This window comes from Notolepis coatsorum, assembly GCF_963971535.1.
Source record: "Notolepis coatsorum genome assembly, chromosome: 4".
In the NCBI taxonomy this organism is placed as follows: domain Eukaryota; kingdom Metazoa; phylum Chordata; class Actinopteri; order Aulopiformes; family Paralepididae; genus Notolepis; species Notolepis coatsorum.
The window spans coordinates 16,306,128-16,324,897 of NC_140168.1; the positions used below are offsets into that span (position 1 = coordinate 16,306,128).

General features: G+C 45.3%; 1 protein-coding gene across 2 annotated transcripts; it reads right to left on the reverse strand.

Annotated features, from left to right (window-relative positions):
• Nucleotides 1–8,341: 8,341 nt before the first annotated feature.
• Nucleotides 8,342–15,084, reverse strand: LOC311226865 (C-X-C chemokine receptor type 4-like). 2 transcript variants are annotated; one of them, XM_084312292.1, is made up of 4 exons: nucleotides 15,043–15,084; nucleotides 14,202–14,410; nucleotides 11,275–11,546; nucleotides 8,342–9,416 (listed from the first exon to the last, which is right to left on the reverse strand). In XM_084312292.1, the coding sequence occupies exons 1-4, from the start codon at nucleotides 15,055–15,057 to the stop codon at nucleotides 8,821–8,823; spliced, it is 1,092 nt and encodes a 363-aa protein (XP_084168418.1). In that variant the 5' UTR covers nucleotides 15,058–15,084; the 3' UTR covers nucleotides 8,342–8,820. The 2 variants fall into 2 exon arrangements, with proteins under 2 accessions (XP_084168418.1, XP_084168417.1); XM_084312291.1 differs by having other exon boundaries at nucleotides 11,275–11,558.
• Nucleotides 15,085–18,770: the final 3,686 nt, after the last annotated feature.

The window sequence follows — 18,770 nt, forward strand, 5'->3', positions numbered from 1 at the left end:
TGAGGATGCTCTCTACAGCCCCGGAATAGAAGGAGTGGAGTATCTTCCCCGATACTCTGAACTTCCTTAACTGTCTCAGGTGATAGAGGCGCTGTTTCGCCTTTTTTACCACAGAGTCTATGTGTGTTGTCCATGTCAGGTCCTCTGTGATGTGGACTCCCAGGTACTTGAAACTGCTCACCCTGTCCATGATAGCCCCATTTATCCACAGTGGCGTGTGTGTCCCCTGCTGTATTCTCCTAAAATCCACGACCAGCTCCTTGGTTTTACCAATGTTCAGGAGCAGGCTGTTGTCCTGACACCAGCGTGCCAGTACATCAACCTCCTCCGGGTAGGCCTTCTCGTCGTTGTTAGAGATCAGCCCCACCACCACCGTGTCGTCAGCAAACTTCACTATGGAGTTGGAGCTGAACCTTGGGGTCTCCGTGTTCAGGAGACTCAGGCGTATAAAACAGTATATTGGCTTGTGTCTCCAGCATCCCCACAACCGTAGCTACAACCACTTACGTCAAGGCTCTATTGATCACCCCCCCCCCCCTCCTCACAAGCTCCATGTAACGCGGAAGTGCAGTGGTCTAGCATCAGATCTCTTTTTGACACATACCGTTATACCTAACCCTGATATAGACAGCTCTGGATATTCTGCCAAACAAAATCAGATAGCCTATCAAGACCATACACAAATGCTGGTTGGGAGAATCCTGGCTTTAACCAGACTAAAAAGAAAGTGTGTGTGTGTGTGTGTGGGGGGGGGTCTTTGATATAGGTCTCCGGGTCCGGGAGTCGAACCCGGGACGGCTGCGTTAGTAGCCGTTAATCCAACCAACAGATAATCTTTCTTTTGATTACAACAATCATGTTTACACCGCCTGTTGTGTCTGTCTCAGCTTCTGCTCAGTAAGTTCATTATTAAGTGCTTCCTCAGCCAATCAATCACTATACACTCAGAATTGGGGAGCATATCAAGGTAGCACCATTTTCGTTCCTAGGCTCTAGGGTCTACACTGTTTACTTTTCCTCATATTTTTATATTCAGATACAATTGTATTGCCTATATTTATGTCTTTCTACTATTACCCTGCTCATACCTGTACCCCCCCCCCCCCATGCTGCTATGATGCCCATGTTTCCCCAAGGGGATCAATAAAGGAATATCTTATCTTATCTTTCAAATTATGTACACACAGGCACACTCACACATATACACTTGAAACTCCCACTTTGCACTCTGCACCTTTTGTGTAGTAAAATGGCTGAACCACACTGTTATACTCTCAACTACACTGTTACATCCTCAACCACACTGTTATACCCTCAACTAGACTGTTATGAATGCATTTTATTTGTATAGCGCTTTTCCAAACAAAGTTACAAAGTGCTTTACAGACATGTTAAAAACAGCAAACAGCAAACATCAGGAAAGGTGAAAAAAATCTAAATGGAAAATAAAACAATAAAACCACACTGTTATACCCTCAACCACACTGTTATACCCTCAATTACACTGTTATGTAGCCAACGCTGCAGACAGCGTAGGCCAATTATTCTACATCCATCCTGATGTTCTCAAAGATGTAAATGGTAAACGGTTTAAGATTTCTTCAGTCAAACCAACTCTGTCAGAATCCGTTCCTCTCCTCTCCTCTCCTCTCTTCTCTTCTCTTCTCTTCTCTTCTCTTCTCTTCTCTTCTCTTCTCTTCTCTCTTCTCTTCTCTTCTCTTCTCTTCTCTTCTCTTCTCTTCTCTTCTCTTCTCTTCTCTTCTCTTCTCTTCTCTTCTCTTCTCTTCTCCTCTCCTCTCCTCTCAACTCCTTTCTTCATGTGCCAAAGGCAATACAAATGCCCCTGACAGACTATTGGATTAACCTGTCAACTTGTATTAGTCCACCAGGAACAGAGCAGGAAGTCAATAGAGGCTATTTGGATGTAGCCCATGTCTTAGAGCTGATTCTTTTCCCACCATTGTTCAAAATCAGGAAGCTCAGCCTGTCTGCCTCCGGACAGAGAACCTGGCCACCTGTACGCCCACACACACATGCACACACACACACACACACGCACGCACGCACACACACACACACACACACACACACACACACACACACACACACGCGCGCGCACACGCACACACCCTAACCCACATCCATCCATGCATACACACACACACACCCTGACCCACGTACATCCATGCATACATACATACACACAGTCACACACGGACACACACGCGCACACGCACACACCCTGACCCACATACATCCATGCATGCATACACACACACACACACACACACACACACACACACACACACACACACACACACACACACACACACACACACACACACATAGGCAGAGATTTAGGTGGGGTTGCAGGGGTCATGTCCCCCTCAATATTGAGAAGAGGTCAATTTGTCCCCCTCCAAAAATATAGCTAATATGAAAGACAACCCCCTCCCCAAAATAGGTAAAAAGAAGATCAACAAAGGAATATCTTATCTTATCTTATCTTAGGTCTGCAGTGCACCCCTCACCCTCCACCCCTCGGGGCTTAGACTCCACCGCCATCTCCTTGGTGGTGTTCAATGGGAGGCGGGTCTTGTGGCTTCAGTCGCTGAAGGCCTTCGTCAGGCCCCTGTTCTGCCCTTCCTGCCCATTCATGATACCACGGCGGTAGCAGTGTCAGAGTATCTCTGGATGTGGCAGGACTCAAGAGTGGTACTTAAAGGTGTACAATGTGAGCAGGAAGGGGGCCACGATGAGGCCCCCCACACCAATAGGATCCGGTCCCCATGAACATACAATCAACCACATCGACACACACACACACACCCACACACACACACACGCACACGCACGCACGCACACATACACAAACCAGCACCACCATACTTTAGATTAGATTAGATTCAGATTAAAATGTATTGTCCTCATACAGCAGAAGTGTACAGTACAACAAAAATAAGTTTGGCATCCAACCAGAGTGCAAAGACGTACTGTAGCAGTAGTTACAGTAGTGCAACAGCAATATATACAGGTGTACGTGTGTTTAAACTGGGTACAACATTTACAAATGAAATGAATACTACTGAGTGTATATGTACAGAGTTGTAGTATAGTATAGTATATAGTATAGTATACAATGTACAGTGATACAGGTATAAAGACAGTATGGTAGTAGTCATACTGACCAGCAGCGTAACTAGTAAAAGTAGAATATGTATAGATATAGTATCTACAGATATGTAAAAGGATTGTGTGCAGGTAAGTACAGTGTATACGCTATGCGTTGTGCCGTGTGAACCAGGCAGCTACAGTACACTGATGCTGGGAGAGGAGGAGAGAGAGAGAGAGAGAGAGAGAGAGAGAGAGAGAGAGAGAGAGAGAGAGAGAGAGAGAGAGAGAGAGAGAGAGAAATTGCCTCCTTCACCACCATTGGTAGAACCCAACCTTGGGCTACACAGGCTCAATGGCTGCCATACACTTGCACCCGGCACACATCACGCTACACAATGGCTGAACGGCTCAGGAGACACGGATTAATATCAGTCAATTAAGGGGAAGGGATGATTAGGTGGCCTTGATGTCAGAGACCTGATTGGGAATTTGGCCAGGAACGTCAAGGAACCCCCTACTCTTTTACGATAGGGGTCCTGGGTTCTTTTTTTTTTTTTTGATCCACTTTTTCTCCCATTTTTCTATATTTTCTCCCATCCCAATTTCGTATCATCCAATTCAACCCTCCCCTGTCACGAACACTGTTTCTTGCCTCCCACAAGCCGGCTGCAATGTGGACTAAGTCATACATAGCACAAGTCCCCTCCGGTACTTGAGGTAACAGCAGTCGCATCTTTTCACCTGCGCAGCTCGATCTCTCAGTGGCGAGGAGTAACGCGTGGGAGGCTCACGCTGCCCCCGACACTTCCTGATTCTACTGCGCAGGCGCACCAACCGACCTGTAGGAGTCGCTTGTTCACAACGTTCGATCCCCACCCTTCAGTTTTCCCTCCCCGTAATACGGCCAATGTGTATTACTTTGGACGACCAGCTAAACTGAAAACAATGTGGAGAGCTGGATTCGAACACGCGAATCCTAGCGTCTCCACACTGGTGGCGAGTGCCTTGCCCACTACACCACCTAGCCGCCCTGGGTCCTGGGTTCTTTAACGACCAAATTCAGTCAGGACCTGCATTCTGAAGGGATATTATGAACCATCCGTCACTGAATGACATTGAACGGTCACTGCACTTTACGGTACAGTAAGAGGGGACCCTATAATACTGTATAATATTGACTGCCTCTGTCATTTCAAGCTGCCCTTCTGCCACTTTGAGAAAAGGGATTCCATATTATTATTTGGAATAAAAGTCACAGGAGTTGGACAACCCTCCTAATCCACAGCCCATTCTCTACAATGACCTGTGGATGAAATGGTAACGCAGTAACAGAAGGGCACGGGGGAGAGATTGTTCCAGATAAGAACGAGAGGAGTCGAATAGATAAAAGAAACTGCAGTCCAGTGAGGCGTGGAGGAGAGGAGGAAGAGGCTGTTTATCAACAGAGCTCATGTATCAAGAGGCTGTTTATGGAGGGGATGAGTGGTTTCCCTGTGCTGAGAGCTTTGTTTACACACTCGTTTAGGATTTATTGCATAGCACAGAGAATATTGTCTAATCCGTTTCATGTTCTCCACGCCAAGTATGAGCTCTTAGAAGGTATAACCCAATGTAAACGCAACCGTTTTAAAAACTCATTTGTGCCTATCTCAATGTTAAATTAGGTTGCTTGAGGCTGCAGGGGTTGTGCAATGGATTCACGATATGATGCAAGGGGTTGTGCAATATTTATTTATTTATTTATTTGTAAGATTACCCAGGTTTGTATTCTACCACAGTAAAGCCACCCGAGCTTCTCAGTTGAATAAGAAGAGTCTCATAGGGTCTCCTTCAGAGTGAGACCTAAATCATTTGTTGTAGGGATGGTTCGATGCCACAGGTTTTGGATTCAATACTATACCAAGCAACGTACCAGGGCCGGCGTCACCGACATCGAAACAGATTCCAATACCTTTCATTATTAAAAGCCACTAATGTAGTTTCATAAAGGAGAGGTATTTTTCACAATCTCTGTCTTCATTAGGCTACACCTCGTGACACTGTGTCCTTTTCTCTCTGCCCCTGACCTCCTCACACTACTGTTAAGACGGTATTTCAACCTGCCTAGAAATTATCTTTCAGGGCAAACGTTTGCTTTTGTAGTGATCCCAGAATGGAGTTTGCAATGTCCATGATTAAAAACAAAAATAATACAATAATGAAGAGAGAGGCTCATTTTGGTATTGATACTATATAGATGCTCAAAACAGAAAGCCAGAATTATCGATGCTTTTGGAATCGATCCGCCCCCGTAATTTGTAGGGGCAAAAACAAATTAGCCTTGTTTAGGCTTTTACTGTGTTTGTCAATGTCGTCTAATTGCAAATCTGCTTACAGGCTTGGATGTTTGATTGTTTTAGCCGCTTGTTTTTCCTAAAATGAGCTGGAGGAAGTCTTTCCTGTTTTGAATACACTATGAATAGCAGAGAATAGTGAATGAGTGTGCGTGCGTGTGTGTGCGTGCGTGTGTGTGCGTGCGTGTGTGTGTGTGTGCGTGTGCGTGTGTGTGTGTGTGTGTGTGTGTGTGTGTGTGTGTGTGTGTGTGTGTGTGTGTGTGTGTGTGTGTGTGTGTGTGTGTGTGTGTGTGTGTGTGTGTGTGTGTGTGTGTGCATGCACGTAACCAAACTCCTGTGTATGCCGCTGACGCATAACAGCTGATGGGCCTGGGGGAAGGGGCTTATTGTGTCTTGTGGTGGTAGGTGTGTGGACTACAGCTGCTGTGAATCTGTATGTAAACTAGGTGTATTTGCCTACATGTTGTACCTATGTGGGTCAGGTTGTATGTGTAAGTATACGTAGGTTTGGTTTCAACATGGGGGGGACACTTTAAGCGGTGGTCCTCCCCCAGTAAATATGGAGCATTGAACACTTAATTTCCTGCATTCTGGTGTACTTTTCTGCATCAATTTGTGCCTTTTCTGCATCAATTTATGGTGGAATTGTTGGTTAATATATAGTTACAGGTAAGAAGTTATACATGTTTTAACCCCCTTATTTTTTAATTTTTTTTTACCTCTTTTGGGGAGGGGGTTGTCTTTCATATTAGCTATATTTTTTAGGGGGACAAATTAACCTCTTCTCAATATTGAGGGGGACACACATGTCCCCTACAACCCCCCCCCCCCCTAAAGCTGTGCCTATGCCTTTAAGTACAGTCCAGAGCGTTGGTGGCAGGCAGCGTACACGACTGTATTTCCATTCACCCCTGGCCCCAGTGGCCCCCACTCGGGTCCAGGAAGCCGTGACACAGTAAACTTCCAGCTTCTGTTTGTCTCACTTCCGCCTGGAAGTGTGTGTGAGAGGGAAGTGTGTGAAGCGCTGGGAAAATCTACCCCCCCCCCCCGTCTCCCTCTTCCCTCTGAAGTCGCACGGATAACCCTGCTGTCACAAGGGGTGTCGACATGTCAACCTAACCATACAGGATAGAATCATCAACATGCCATAAATCTAACCCACGCGTGCACAGAGACACATGCGCGCACACACATATTACACTCGCAACGGAGACCGATGTTGGCTGCTTGATTGATTGATTGATTGATTGATTGATTGATTGATTGATTGATTGAACACTTTATTAACAGATTGCAGAACGGGTACAACAATACAGTACAGCTCAATACACACAATTGTTAAGGGGATGCAGACCAGAGAAAGACTTTTGTCTTGTTTACATCAGGGTCCCCCATTTTCAATTCATCAGGAAATGTATATGTTTGTATGTATCAATGCAATGTTGACTCACAAAACACCTGGCGCAAGACATGCACGTCACAAGGTTTCATTTTCATTCAGTATTTAGAGGACGTGTGGTTCAGCTCTGGGTCAGTGGATTCAAACAGGTTGGATCAGAGTGGTTGATTGATTATGAATCATTGCGAGGGGAGAAAGTGCAGTACCCCTGCAGGGGCCTTTCTGTGTGGAGTTTGCATGTTCTCCCTGTGTTCGTGTGGGTTTCTTTCCTCTGCGGTACTCCGTCCTGTTTCCTCCCACACCATAAAGACATGCATGGTATAGGCAGGGGTGCAGTCGTAATATCAGAACTGCCTGTACGCTGTTTAAATGACGCATGCGCATGCGTGTTCCCTCGCGTGCGCACAGAACAGATGATTATCATGCATAAATAGTAGGAAACATGTTTGTATAGGAAATTACTAGTTTTAGTTTAGTTTTTGTAAATATTGCCTTGAAATAGAGACGCTGAAAAAGGTGGCAGGATGTAGCCTTCAATATATAAAGAAATTATATTGTCAACATAGATATCGAGTCGAGTGAAAGTTGTGGACGTGTACTTCTGCTCAGAAAACTGCTGGGTCGGCGTGGTACCGCGTGGGACCACCACTGCACCACTGATGGTAGGCAGGGACTACTGATGAAAACGAGCTCATTGGCTAATTCTGGCACATTTACATTGGTGTGGAAACTGAAGATGTTCATTAATGTGCTGCACCGTCCCTGGGTAAAAAATATATTAACTTAACTTACCAGTGCAAGTGAATGAATGATTAGGCTCCTCGCTAAGCAATATGCCCCACCTCAAAACATTTTGTTTAATTTAAATGGTTTCTGATGTTATTTGACCCCGATCTGAAATGCATCCACACACACACGAGTGAAAGAGAGGGAGATAGATGGGGAAAGGGGGGGGCAGATAGATAGATAGATAGAAAAAGATAGGGAGAGAGAGCGTGAAATGGAGGTGTGTTTTTAGTTTTAGAGGTTAGTTTATTGTACCCACGCATAAACTCAGAGGGAGCGATAGAGAGGTTGGAGAGAGGGAAAGATAGAGAGGAGATAGAGGGAGGGAAAGAGAGATATAGGAGAGAAAGAGAGGGGGAGGGAGAGAGGAAAAGAGAGCGAGTGAGAGGGGGGGGAAAGGGAGTGAGAGAGGGGTGTTTTTAGTTTTAGACAGGTTAGTTTGCACCCATACATAAACTCAAAGAGAGATAGAGAGGGAGAGCGAGAGAGAGATAGGGAGAGAAAGAGAGCGAGAGGGAGGGAACGAGAGAGGGGGGGGGGGGTTAGTTCTGGTTGAGTGGTCAACTGCAACCGAGGAATTGTAACCTTTTCACGCGGGAAACAAACGAATTATCTCATGAGAAATAACAAAGTCACAAGTAGGCAGAGAATAAGAGCATTATTCTTTTTTAATATTGTATCACACATAGAATCAACAATAGTGGACGAGCACAACAATATTGAATAGCACCGTAAAAATCTATATATTTACATTAGAAACTCCACTACATATGAGGGAGCGAAGCCAAGTCGTGGACCAGCAGACTGCTCCGTACTCTCTCTCACACACACACACACACACACACACACACACACACACACACACACACACACACACACACACACACACACAGTCACACACACACACACACACACACACACACACACACACACACACACACACACACACACACACACACACACACACACACACACACACACACACACACACACACACACACGTGTAAACAACCTTACACACACACACAGACACACACACACACACACAGTACACACTGTGTAAACAACCTTACACACACACACACACACACACACACACACACCACACACACACAGTACACACACACACACGTGTAAACAACCTTACACACACACACACAGACACACCACACACACACACACACACTGTTAGCTAGAGTGTAGACTGGACGACTCCGACTCTGTGGTGGTGGAGGCTCCCTGGCGTCTGCGCGGCAGGATCTTCAGGCTGGAGGCGCGGCTCAGGGAGAGCGCGCGGCGCGCCGAGCTCTTGAACCCCGCCCCCAGGAAGGCGTACAGCAGCGGGTTCAGGCAGCAGTGGGCGAACGCCATCGGCTCGGCCACCGCCAGCCACACCCCCAGCGCGGCCTCCAGGCCGCAGCCGCGCGGCAGGACCTCGAGGCGCATGAGGGCGTCCACGGAGATGCCCACGCCGTAGGGCAGCCAGCACAGGAAGAAGCAGAGGACCAGCGCCACGGTGGTCCGCACCGCCCGGCGCTTCTGCCTCTGGCCCCCCAGGGGGCCTCGGGTCAGCCGGCTGACGATCACGCAGTAGCACCAGGCCATGACCAGCCCGGGGATCACCAGACCCACCAGGACCAGCTGGAGGCGGAACACCGCCACCCAGACGGGAGCGTTGTCCATCGGGTAGAACCGCTGGCACACCGTCACCCCGTCTCCCGGCTCCTGGGTGCGGGCGAACACCATGTCGGGCACCGCCAACAGGGCGGCAGGAAGCCAGGCACCTATAGGGAGGGAGAGAGAGAGAGAGAATGAGATATGGGAATGTAGCACGTGGAGAGAGAGAGAGAGAGAGAGAGAGAGAGAGAGAGAGAGAGAGAGAGAGAGAATGAGATATGGGAATGTAGCACGTGGAGAGAGAGAGAGAGAGAGAGAGAGAGAGAGAGAGAGAGAGAGAGAGAGAGAGAGAGAGATAAGGGATAAGCACGTGTAGAGAGAGAGAGAGAGAGAGAGAGAGATAGATAGATAGATAGATAGATAGATAGATAGATAGATAGATAGATAGATAGATAGATAGATAGATAGATAGATAGATAGATAGATAGATAGATAGATAGATAGATAGATAGATAGATAGATAGATAGATAGATAGATAGATAGATAGATAGATAGATAGATAGATAGATAGATAGATAGATAGATAGATAGATAGATAGATAGATAGATAGATAGATCGATCGAGGTTCAGGTATCCAGTAGCTCTCATCAGTCAACATTACAGTTGACAAACGTTAAAATAGACAAGACATAAAATGGACACACAATAAAAGAGTCAAACATAAAGTAAAGCAATGAGGTGGACAAACAACAAAAGAGATGAAACAAGAGATGAGAGGCGACCAGGAAAAAGCAACCGGGCAGCTGGAGAGAGCGAGAAAGAAAGAGAAAAATTAGGGATGAATGTGGGAAGAAATAAGGCAGATTGGGGGAAAAAGAGAGAGAGAGAGAGAAAGAGATGAAGGATGGAGGGAGAGAAAATCTGTGTTGAGCGAAAGGGAGGGACAGAAAGAGAAGCAGGAAGGGATGAGAAATCATGAGAAAGCGTGAACATAGAGGCATACTCAGGAAAACTAAACGAGCACACGTACTCCATGACGTTTTAAGAGTGGAAAAGGATGTTTCGACCTCATTTGGTCTTCATCAGGGGAGGACTGTGTGAGGTCAAAACGTTGTGACTATTAAATGTCTTGGGAGGAGCATGCTGTCGTGGACATGCACACGCATTAAAGGGACACACCGACTTTTTGGGAAATTAGCTTATTTGCCATCTACCCTGGAGTTAGACAAGCAGATACATACCAGATACATACATACAAAATATATTAGACATTTTCGTTTTCTAAGCAGATATATACTCTGACATTTTTTTGCCGAACCACTACTGCCTGGGTGCAGTGATTTCATCACCTCAAATGCCTGTTTTTTTTTTTTACTATTTTAAGCAACAGGGCTTTTGAGGTGGTGAAATCACTGCACCCAGGCAGCAGTGGTTCGGCAAAAAAAATGCTGAGTATATATCTGCTTAGAAAACGAAAAATAATTTTTTTTATTTCTCCACATGGTAAATACACAGGTCACAAAATGTTTACAGGAAAGTTTTGGAGTTGTATTTGGAGTGTATTTCGTGACTGTTGGGAACTAAGCTACACTGGCACACCTACTTCCAGTGAATGACGCTAAGCTAGGCTAACGGTGTGGCTGTTCCATATAAGCCTAATGCATGCACAGAGAAGAAAAGGGTATGGTTGGGGAGCTCCAGTAGCTCACCGCGTACCTCGAACGCTATTTCGGCGTCGGGGACAACCGTGCGCGTCACGGATCTGGGGTACACGAGTTCGACTCCCGGACTCGCCGTATTTTCTCAGAGTGTCTTTCCCCGATCTATACCCCATTCAACCTGTCTCTGTCGGTCATACTTGACCAGAAAAAGCGATAAACGCTAAAAGAAACCAGCTGACTGGTCAAAGTTTAAAAAAAAAAGAAAAGGGTATGCTTGTCTAACTCCAGGGTAGATGGCAAATAAGCAAATTTCCCCCAAAAAAAAGTTGGCGTGTTCCTTTCACACACACAGAGACACTCACCCACATACACCAGTCTGCACGCCAGCAGCTGCCTCAGGCGGCCGGTGTTTGTTTCTGTGGCCCGCACCACCGCCAGGTAGCGGTCCAGGCTGATGAAGGCCAGGATGAGCACGCTGCCGTACAGGTTGACGGTGTAAATCACGTGCACGCCGACGCACATGACGGGTCCGCAGCGCCAGTCGCCGAGAGCGGCGTCCACCGCCCAGAAGGGCAGCGCCAGCACGAACAGGAGGTCGGCGGCAGAGAGGTGGAGTCGATACCGGTCCGTGAGACTGCATTTGGACCTGTACACACACACACACACACACACACACACACACACACACACACACACACACACACACACACACACACACACACACACACACACACACACTCGGTCAAGTTTTGTTTTATTTGTCACACATAAGATACATGTACATTACAGTGAGCCCCCTAAGATTGTGCTTCATACAGTAAAAGAAAGTAAAAAGAACAATGACCAAACACTATACAAAATATACAATATACAAAACTGAAGTACAAGATGTAACAAAATGCAAAAATGAGGTAGAGATGTAGTGCAAATCTTTTAGTAATAAATATATAAAATCAGAATAATTTTTTTTATCTATCTCAGCATCAGCATCAGCAACTCCAATAAGACCTGTATAGTCATTAATTTTGGGATGAAATCTTATTGAATACCACAATGACCACACTGCAAAAGAAATATCCATCTTAACAAGTATTTTAAGCCGGGCGGCTAGGTGGTGCAGTGGGAAAGGCGCTCACCACCAATGCTGGAGACGCTGGGTTCGAGCCCAGCTCTCCGCATTGCTATCAGCTTGGCTGGTCGTTCATACTAATACAATTGGCAGTATTAGGGGGGTGGGAAGCTGATGGGTGGGGATCGGACGTTGTGGACAGCGACTCTTACAGGTCGGTTGGTGCGCCTGCGCAGCAGAATCAGGAAGCGACGGGGGCGGCGTGCCCTCCCACGCAGACCCCCGACGCTGAGAGATCGCGCTGTGCAGGTGAAAAGATGCGACGGCTGCCTCCTCGAGTACCGGAGGGGACACGTGATGTAAGGCTTTGTCCACATTGCAGCCGGCTTGTGGGAGGCATGGCCAACAGGGTTCGAGACAGGGGAGGGTAGAATTGGACGATACGAAATTGGGATGGGAGAAAAAAATTGAAAATGGGAGAAAAGGTAGATAAAAAAAAAAGGGTACTTTAAGCCCATAGGGGGGTGTAGTCTGACGTCACTTTAGTTTCCCGCGCGGTCCACCCTGTATCGGCTATTGTAATAATTCTGCCTCATGAACATTGGCAAGCTTTCCATTTTTTCACAAAATGAGTTCCCTTCTATCACTAACATTATTGTTAAAAAGGTTGTTTAATTTGTCGTTAAAAAAGAACTACACTTACCAGTAGAACGCCTGTCGTTCAGTGCTGTCGCCTAATACACGTCACAGCCATTGTGTAGTTTCTCAGTGAACGAAAACCTAAACGTTGTTATTTTGCTACTTTTACGATTAATTGCAAATTTGTTCACGTTGAGCTATATATTGTGGGTGAATGCACGCAGAAAGGTACACCATGTCAATGTTCATGCTTTATTTGTTTTAAACGAGACGATTTAGAAATGTGCCCATTGAGAATACATTGCAAGTTCAAGTGGGGTGGACCGCGCAGGAAACAACAATGACGTAACCACTACACCTCCCTATGTGTGCGACCTATCTCAAACGCCATGTTTATCGATCCTCCAATCACAACCTTTGGATCAAGAAAAGAGGGCGGGTTTGAGATGTATAGCCATTAAGCCTGTTTCAAGGATTTTCTGAATTTGAGGAGCAACTGTGTATCTTGAAACAGAATGAGTGAACTCCCTAATTTTGAGATAATTGTTTCAAGAAATGTCAAGTAAAATCTCAAATAAAAATGATAAAAAGTGAAAGTAATTTTCTAAAAGTAAAATTCTCTCACCCCCCCGTTGGCAGATTCGATTTTTAGCTTGATTTCTGAAAATAATGCCTGATTTTAAAAGGGGACGTATATCTTTTCAACTATGTTATTGTAATTTTATCGCTAACTTATTTGAATGATTTATTATCCAGCACCTTTTTCTCCCCTTGCATTTGGCACTGGCAAGCAGCACACACACCAAATTAATGATGCCCTCCCCTGCGGCCGATAGACCCTCCCACACATGATGAATTTAAAATGGGGGACCCTGATGTAAACAAGACGAAAGTCTTTCTCTGGTCTGCATCCCCTTAACAATTGTATGTATTGAGCTGTACTGTACTGTACCCATTCTGCAATCTGTTAATAAACTTTTCAATCAATCAATCAATCACACCCAGGAGTAAAAAATAGTTGACCAACGAGACAGTAGAGTAGGAATGCAGCGTTCCTGGCGCCAAAAAGCAGCGTTAATTGACTAATCATGATGTGACCTCACCAAATGGCAATCATTCTGAACAGCAATTGTTTAGCCGTGTTAATCTGAAGACATCAAAAAAAAACCTGGGCCAAACGACACGGAGCCTATAGTAAATAACATTTCAGACTCGTCAAATCCATACAAAGACTAACAATGTCCCCCTTTAAAGACTCAACGCGAGTTTAACCCTTTCGCCGTCGCACTATACCAAACGGTTAACCCTTTCACTGCGACGATATACACAGAAGGTTAATAACCCCTTTCACTGCCACACGACAGCCGGTTAACCCTTTCACTGCCACACGACAGCCGGTTAACCCTTTCACTGCCACGACACGACAGACGGTTAACCCTTTACTACGCAATGTCGGTTGTGTGTGATATAGTAAAGGGGTTAACCTTCTGTCGCGTGGCAGTGAGAGGGTTAAAGTATACTCCTGCACCGATCCCCCCCCCCCCCCCCCCGGCCGGCGTCCGACTCCTCTCCTCCTCTCACCTGCGCTGGCAGCCCAGCACCATGACCACCAGGCCGTTGCCGGTGATGCCCAGGACGAAGATGAAGGCGTAGACCACGGGCAGGAAGACCTGCTGCAGCTCCGGGGTCATCACCTGCCCCAGGTCACACGGCTCCTGCAGGTCCAGGCCCAGCTCCCCGGAGCCGGAGCCCGAGTCGTTGTAGTCGCTGTAGTCGTTGAACACGATATGCTGCAGAGAGACGGAGAGAGAGACGACGAGGGGTCGGGGGAAGGGGGGGGGGGGGGGGGTGAACGGAGAGAGTATAGAGGAGGGGGAAGAGCAATTACAATATTAAGTATAAGTCTTTATTTGTCATCAGATTAACACACACACACACACACATGCAATGGAGGACCCACAGGAACACACACACACACACACAGACACACACACACACACACAGAGACACACACACACACACATGCATCGATTCAAGATTCAAGATTGTTTGTTGTCATGTGTGCACAGTTAAACAGACAGTTTGCCATACAATGAAAATCTTACTTTGCTATAGTCCGCCCTTCACACAAAAGCACACAATACTTAATACAAGCGAGTGCTAGAAAATAAGGTAAAAAAATAGATAAATATAATATATACACAAGGAGGCACAGTGAGTAACATCGAGTCGCTATTTAGATCAAATGTGTATCTAGATAAAAAATATGAAAAAAATAGCCCCACTTTATTTAAAAAAAAAATGTAATGTGTCGCAAATAACAACAATACATTTCTATAAGCCGCTATACTTCAATCATGATGTTTGTTGATAAAAAAAGCTCCCAGTCAGTCGAGACGTATAATAAGCGAGACCTTATTACCTCATAATAAGACATGGTGGAGTGGAGTCGATCCCTCCTCGTGCGTCGTGCAGAAGAGTGAAGTTATGAGATGTCCGTCTGGTGCAATTAAATATAGGCTCCTTTATGCTCCTCCCAGGCCAGGAGTCAGGACACACCGACACCGACACATCTGTGTTCCTGCCCAAATGTTTTTCCTGTTTTCGAGGTGTCAGGTGCCGATAGTGGTTCTATCGCAGGATACTCTCTACCGTGTGTGTGTGTCACTGTGTGTGTGTGTGTATGTGTTTTGTGTGTGCGCTGCTTGTTATTGTTTTAGACCATGAGACCACTACTGTTTGTGAGAATCAGGACGTATTGTCATCACGGAGAAAGAATAATGTAGAGAACAATGACTGGAGAATATGAAGGATTCAGAAACAGCCGCTTTGTGTGCGTGTGTGTGTGCGTGTGTGAGAGAGGGGGTGTGTGTGTATGTGTGTGTGCGTGCGTGTGTGAGAGAGGGAGAGAGTGTGTGTGAGAGAGAGAGAGAGAGAGAGAGTGTGTGTGTGTGTGTGTGTGTGAGAGAGAGACAGAGAGAGAGAGAGAGAGAGTGTGTGTGTGTGTGTGAGAGGGTGTGAGAGAGAGAGAGGGAGAGGGAGAGAGAGTGTGTGAGAGAGAGGGAGAGAGAGTGTGTGTGAGAGAGAGAGAGAGAGTGTGTGTGAGAGGGAGAGAGAGAGAGGGGGATAGTGTGTGTGAGAGGGAGAGAGAGAGAGAGAGAGAGAGAGAGAGAGAGAGAGAGAGAGAGAGAGAGAGAGAGAGTGGTTGGCCGCGGCTCTCTAAACCCCACGGTCCGTTAAAACAGAACAACACTAGTGTGGCAGGAGTTGCTGCTCATCATTGGACTGTGAGAATACTTGTCCTACTTGCGTCATCATCACCTGATAAGATGCAAGCGAGTACGCATGTACGTACTGTACTGTGTGTGTGTGCGTGCGTGTATGTGCGCGCCCCTGCGCGTCTCAGCAAGAGGGGGGAGCGTAGCAGAGAGAAGACAGAACGTGTGATATTCTGCAAGTGAATGTGAGGCGATGGTTATCTCCCGTCTTGCTCTCTGTTCTGGTAAATACCTGGACGCTGGAGTCCTTTGAGTTTCTTCACTGTGTAAATGAACCATGTCCAAGTTCGTGATATTTCCATGATGCGCCTTTTCAGTGTGTAAAGCAGGAGGTGGTCCAGTCACGTGGCTCAAAGACGAACGCGATCTGGAACCATTTGGAGCATTCCTGGGTCTGTCGGCCACCAGGGCCAGGCCTATGTTGTTGGAGTGTCCCACCTCCAGCCTTGCGTGTGATTATGATGTGTTGATGATTCCTCCCCCTAAAATGTTCTCTTTTAGAAACTCTGTCTGTAAATAAACAGTAGGCCTACTGTATATTTGTATGAATGAATGAATGAATGAATGAAAACTTTATTTAACAGATTGCAGAATGGGTGTACAATACAGTATACGGCTCAATACACACAATTGTTAAGGGGATGCAGACCAGAGAAAGACGTTTGTCTTGTTTACATCAGGGTCCCCCATTTTCAATTAATAGTGACATTTATGACATACACAACATACATGACATTTATGGCATAGGGACATACATGACATACAGGTATATAGTACTGTTACATTTGTGACATATATGATTATGCAAATATACAGTACTGTTACCCATAGATCCTGACAGAGAGTATGATGGGGAGGAGACTGTACATTAGGAGGTGGTGGGTCGTATGTCGTCAGCCATTCTCCCTCCCTCTGTGGGTGTGTCAATTTGGTATAGTCAACTCTTTTTGACATAGATTAAGCTAATTATCTTTAACAATCCTAGTGACAGATCTGTGCCACCCACCACAAGCAAATCAACCTGTGGGAAACACTGCATAGCCTATATATTATAGCCTACTGTGTATAGCTTGTACTATTGTATAGCCTACTACTGTATAGCTTGTATACTATTATTATAGCCTGTACTATTGTACAGCCTACTGTAGCCTGTACTATTGTATAGCCCATCTCAAGGTTGTTTCCCAGCCTCTAAGTATACTGTACCTGAGTACAATTGAGGCACTTGCACTTTACTTGAGTATTTACATTTGAGGGAACTTTGTATTTTTACTCCACTACATTTCAAAGGAAATATTGTACTTTTTTTTACTCCACTACATTCACCTGAACCCATCAGTTACATGGCAAGCATCGATGAAGACTACTTTCAAATTTGAAGTCTGCCAACTTCAAGAGGACGTAACCCGAGCCACTGGACCACATACAGTGTAACAGGAACTTTAGAGGTCAATGGTCTGAGGCTCGAACGCTCCCTCGCACTGGTATACACAAATATCATGAATGCATATACTTTTACTTCATTCAAATATTCTCTACTTTTCCTTAAGTAGAATTTTGAATGGAGGACTTCTACTTTTACCAGAGTACTATTTTATCTGGGTATTTCTACTATTACTTAAGTAAAATAACTGTGTACTTCTTCCACCACTGCACGTTTGTAGGTTAAGTATTTAATGTTTGCTATTGGCAGATTGTCCCGACATCTTTTTATAATCAGGGAATACCCACATGAAATGCATATTATAAATTTAATCTATTGAAATCTAGTGATCTATGTGATCAAATCTTAGTTACAAGATTGTAAGTGTTTTAAAGGTATTGTTTAACTCTTTCACTGCCACACGACAGAAGGTTAACCCTTTACTATCACACAACCGACGGCGATGCTCCATCATTAGCTCCGCGGATGATGCTTCTCTATTTGTCACAGTGAAAGGGTTAACCGGCTGTCGTGTGGCACTGGCAGTGAAAGGGTTAAAGGTGATTGGTTATTTGGCCAAAAGAAAGACCTACTGGTGTGTACAGATGTATGCATTGTCCCTATTGTTTGCCGTACAAAACAAAACCTTTATTGATTTGAACATTGTATGTAGGTCGTACAAAAAGATGCCTACGTGATCGACTTGCAGAACATAAATATGCCACTAGAACTTTCAACCAAGACTACCCTATTGCTAGACACTTTATGCTATGTCACGACGAAAATGATTCTTTGTTGAAAATGTAGGCTTAAATTAGAGCAGTCATCTGGAGGTTAGCGGTTAGATTCCCACTCCTCCCGGGCAGCATGTCGAAGTGTCCTTGAGCAAGACACTTCAACCCCTAATGGCACCTTGCATGGTTGCCTCCGCCTTCGGTGTGTGGATGTGTGAGTGAATGGGTGAATGTGAGGAACAAAATCGTAAAGCACTTTGGATAAAAGCGCTACATAAATGCACCATTCACCCAGGCCTGAATGAGGACACTGAATTAAAATGTTTCCTATGAATATGCTATATGTACCGATCGCCATTTCAATTAGCCCCATGTGATGAATAATATGTATTGAATTGAAAACCTTTATTTATCCCCGAGGGGAGATTCAGATGTCCTTTACAGCATAACAGCAATTTAAAAACAGTAAAAACAGTTAATACATAACATACACTTATTAGTATGTGTTAAAAACAAGATGGAGAAATACATAGGGATAAAAATTGCTAAAATAGAGCTAAAAATGGTGAAAAGAAAAAGAAACAAGTCCAATCATGATGTTAAATAATTTAATTAATTGGTTACAGTCCACGGCAGTTGGCCCGTCCTAGAAATGTGATTTCATTGATGTGTTGTGTGTCTTTCTTGAATTGACTGATTGATTGACTGATTGAAG

Coding starts and splice junctions, on each gene's coding strand:
- LOC311226865 (XM_084312291.1), bottom strand. Junction 11,559..14,201: donor GTGCTGGGCTGCCAGCGCAG/GTGAGAGGAGGA, acceptor GTGTGTGTACAG/GTCCAAATGCAGTCTCACGG. Junction 9,417..11,274: donor GTGCAGACTGGTGTATGTGG/GTGAGTGTCTCT, acceptor CCCTCCCTATAG/GTGCCTGGCTTCCTGCCGCC.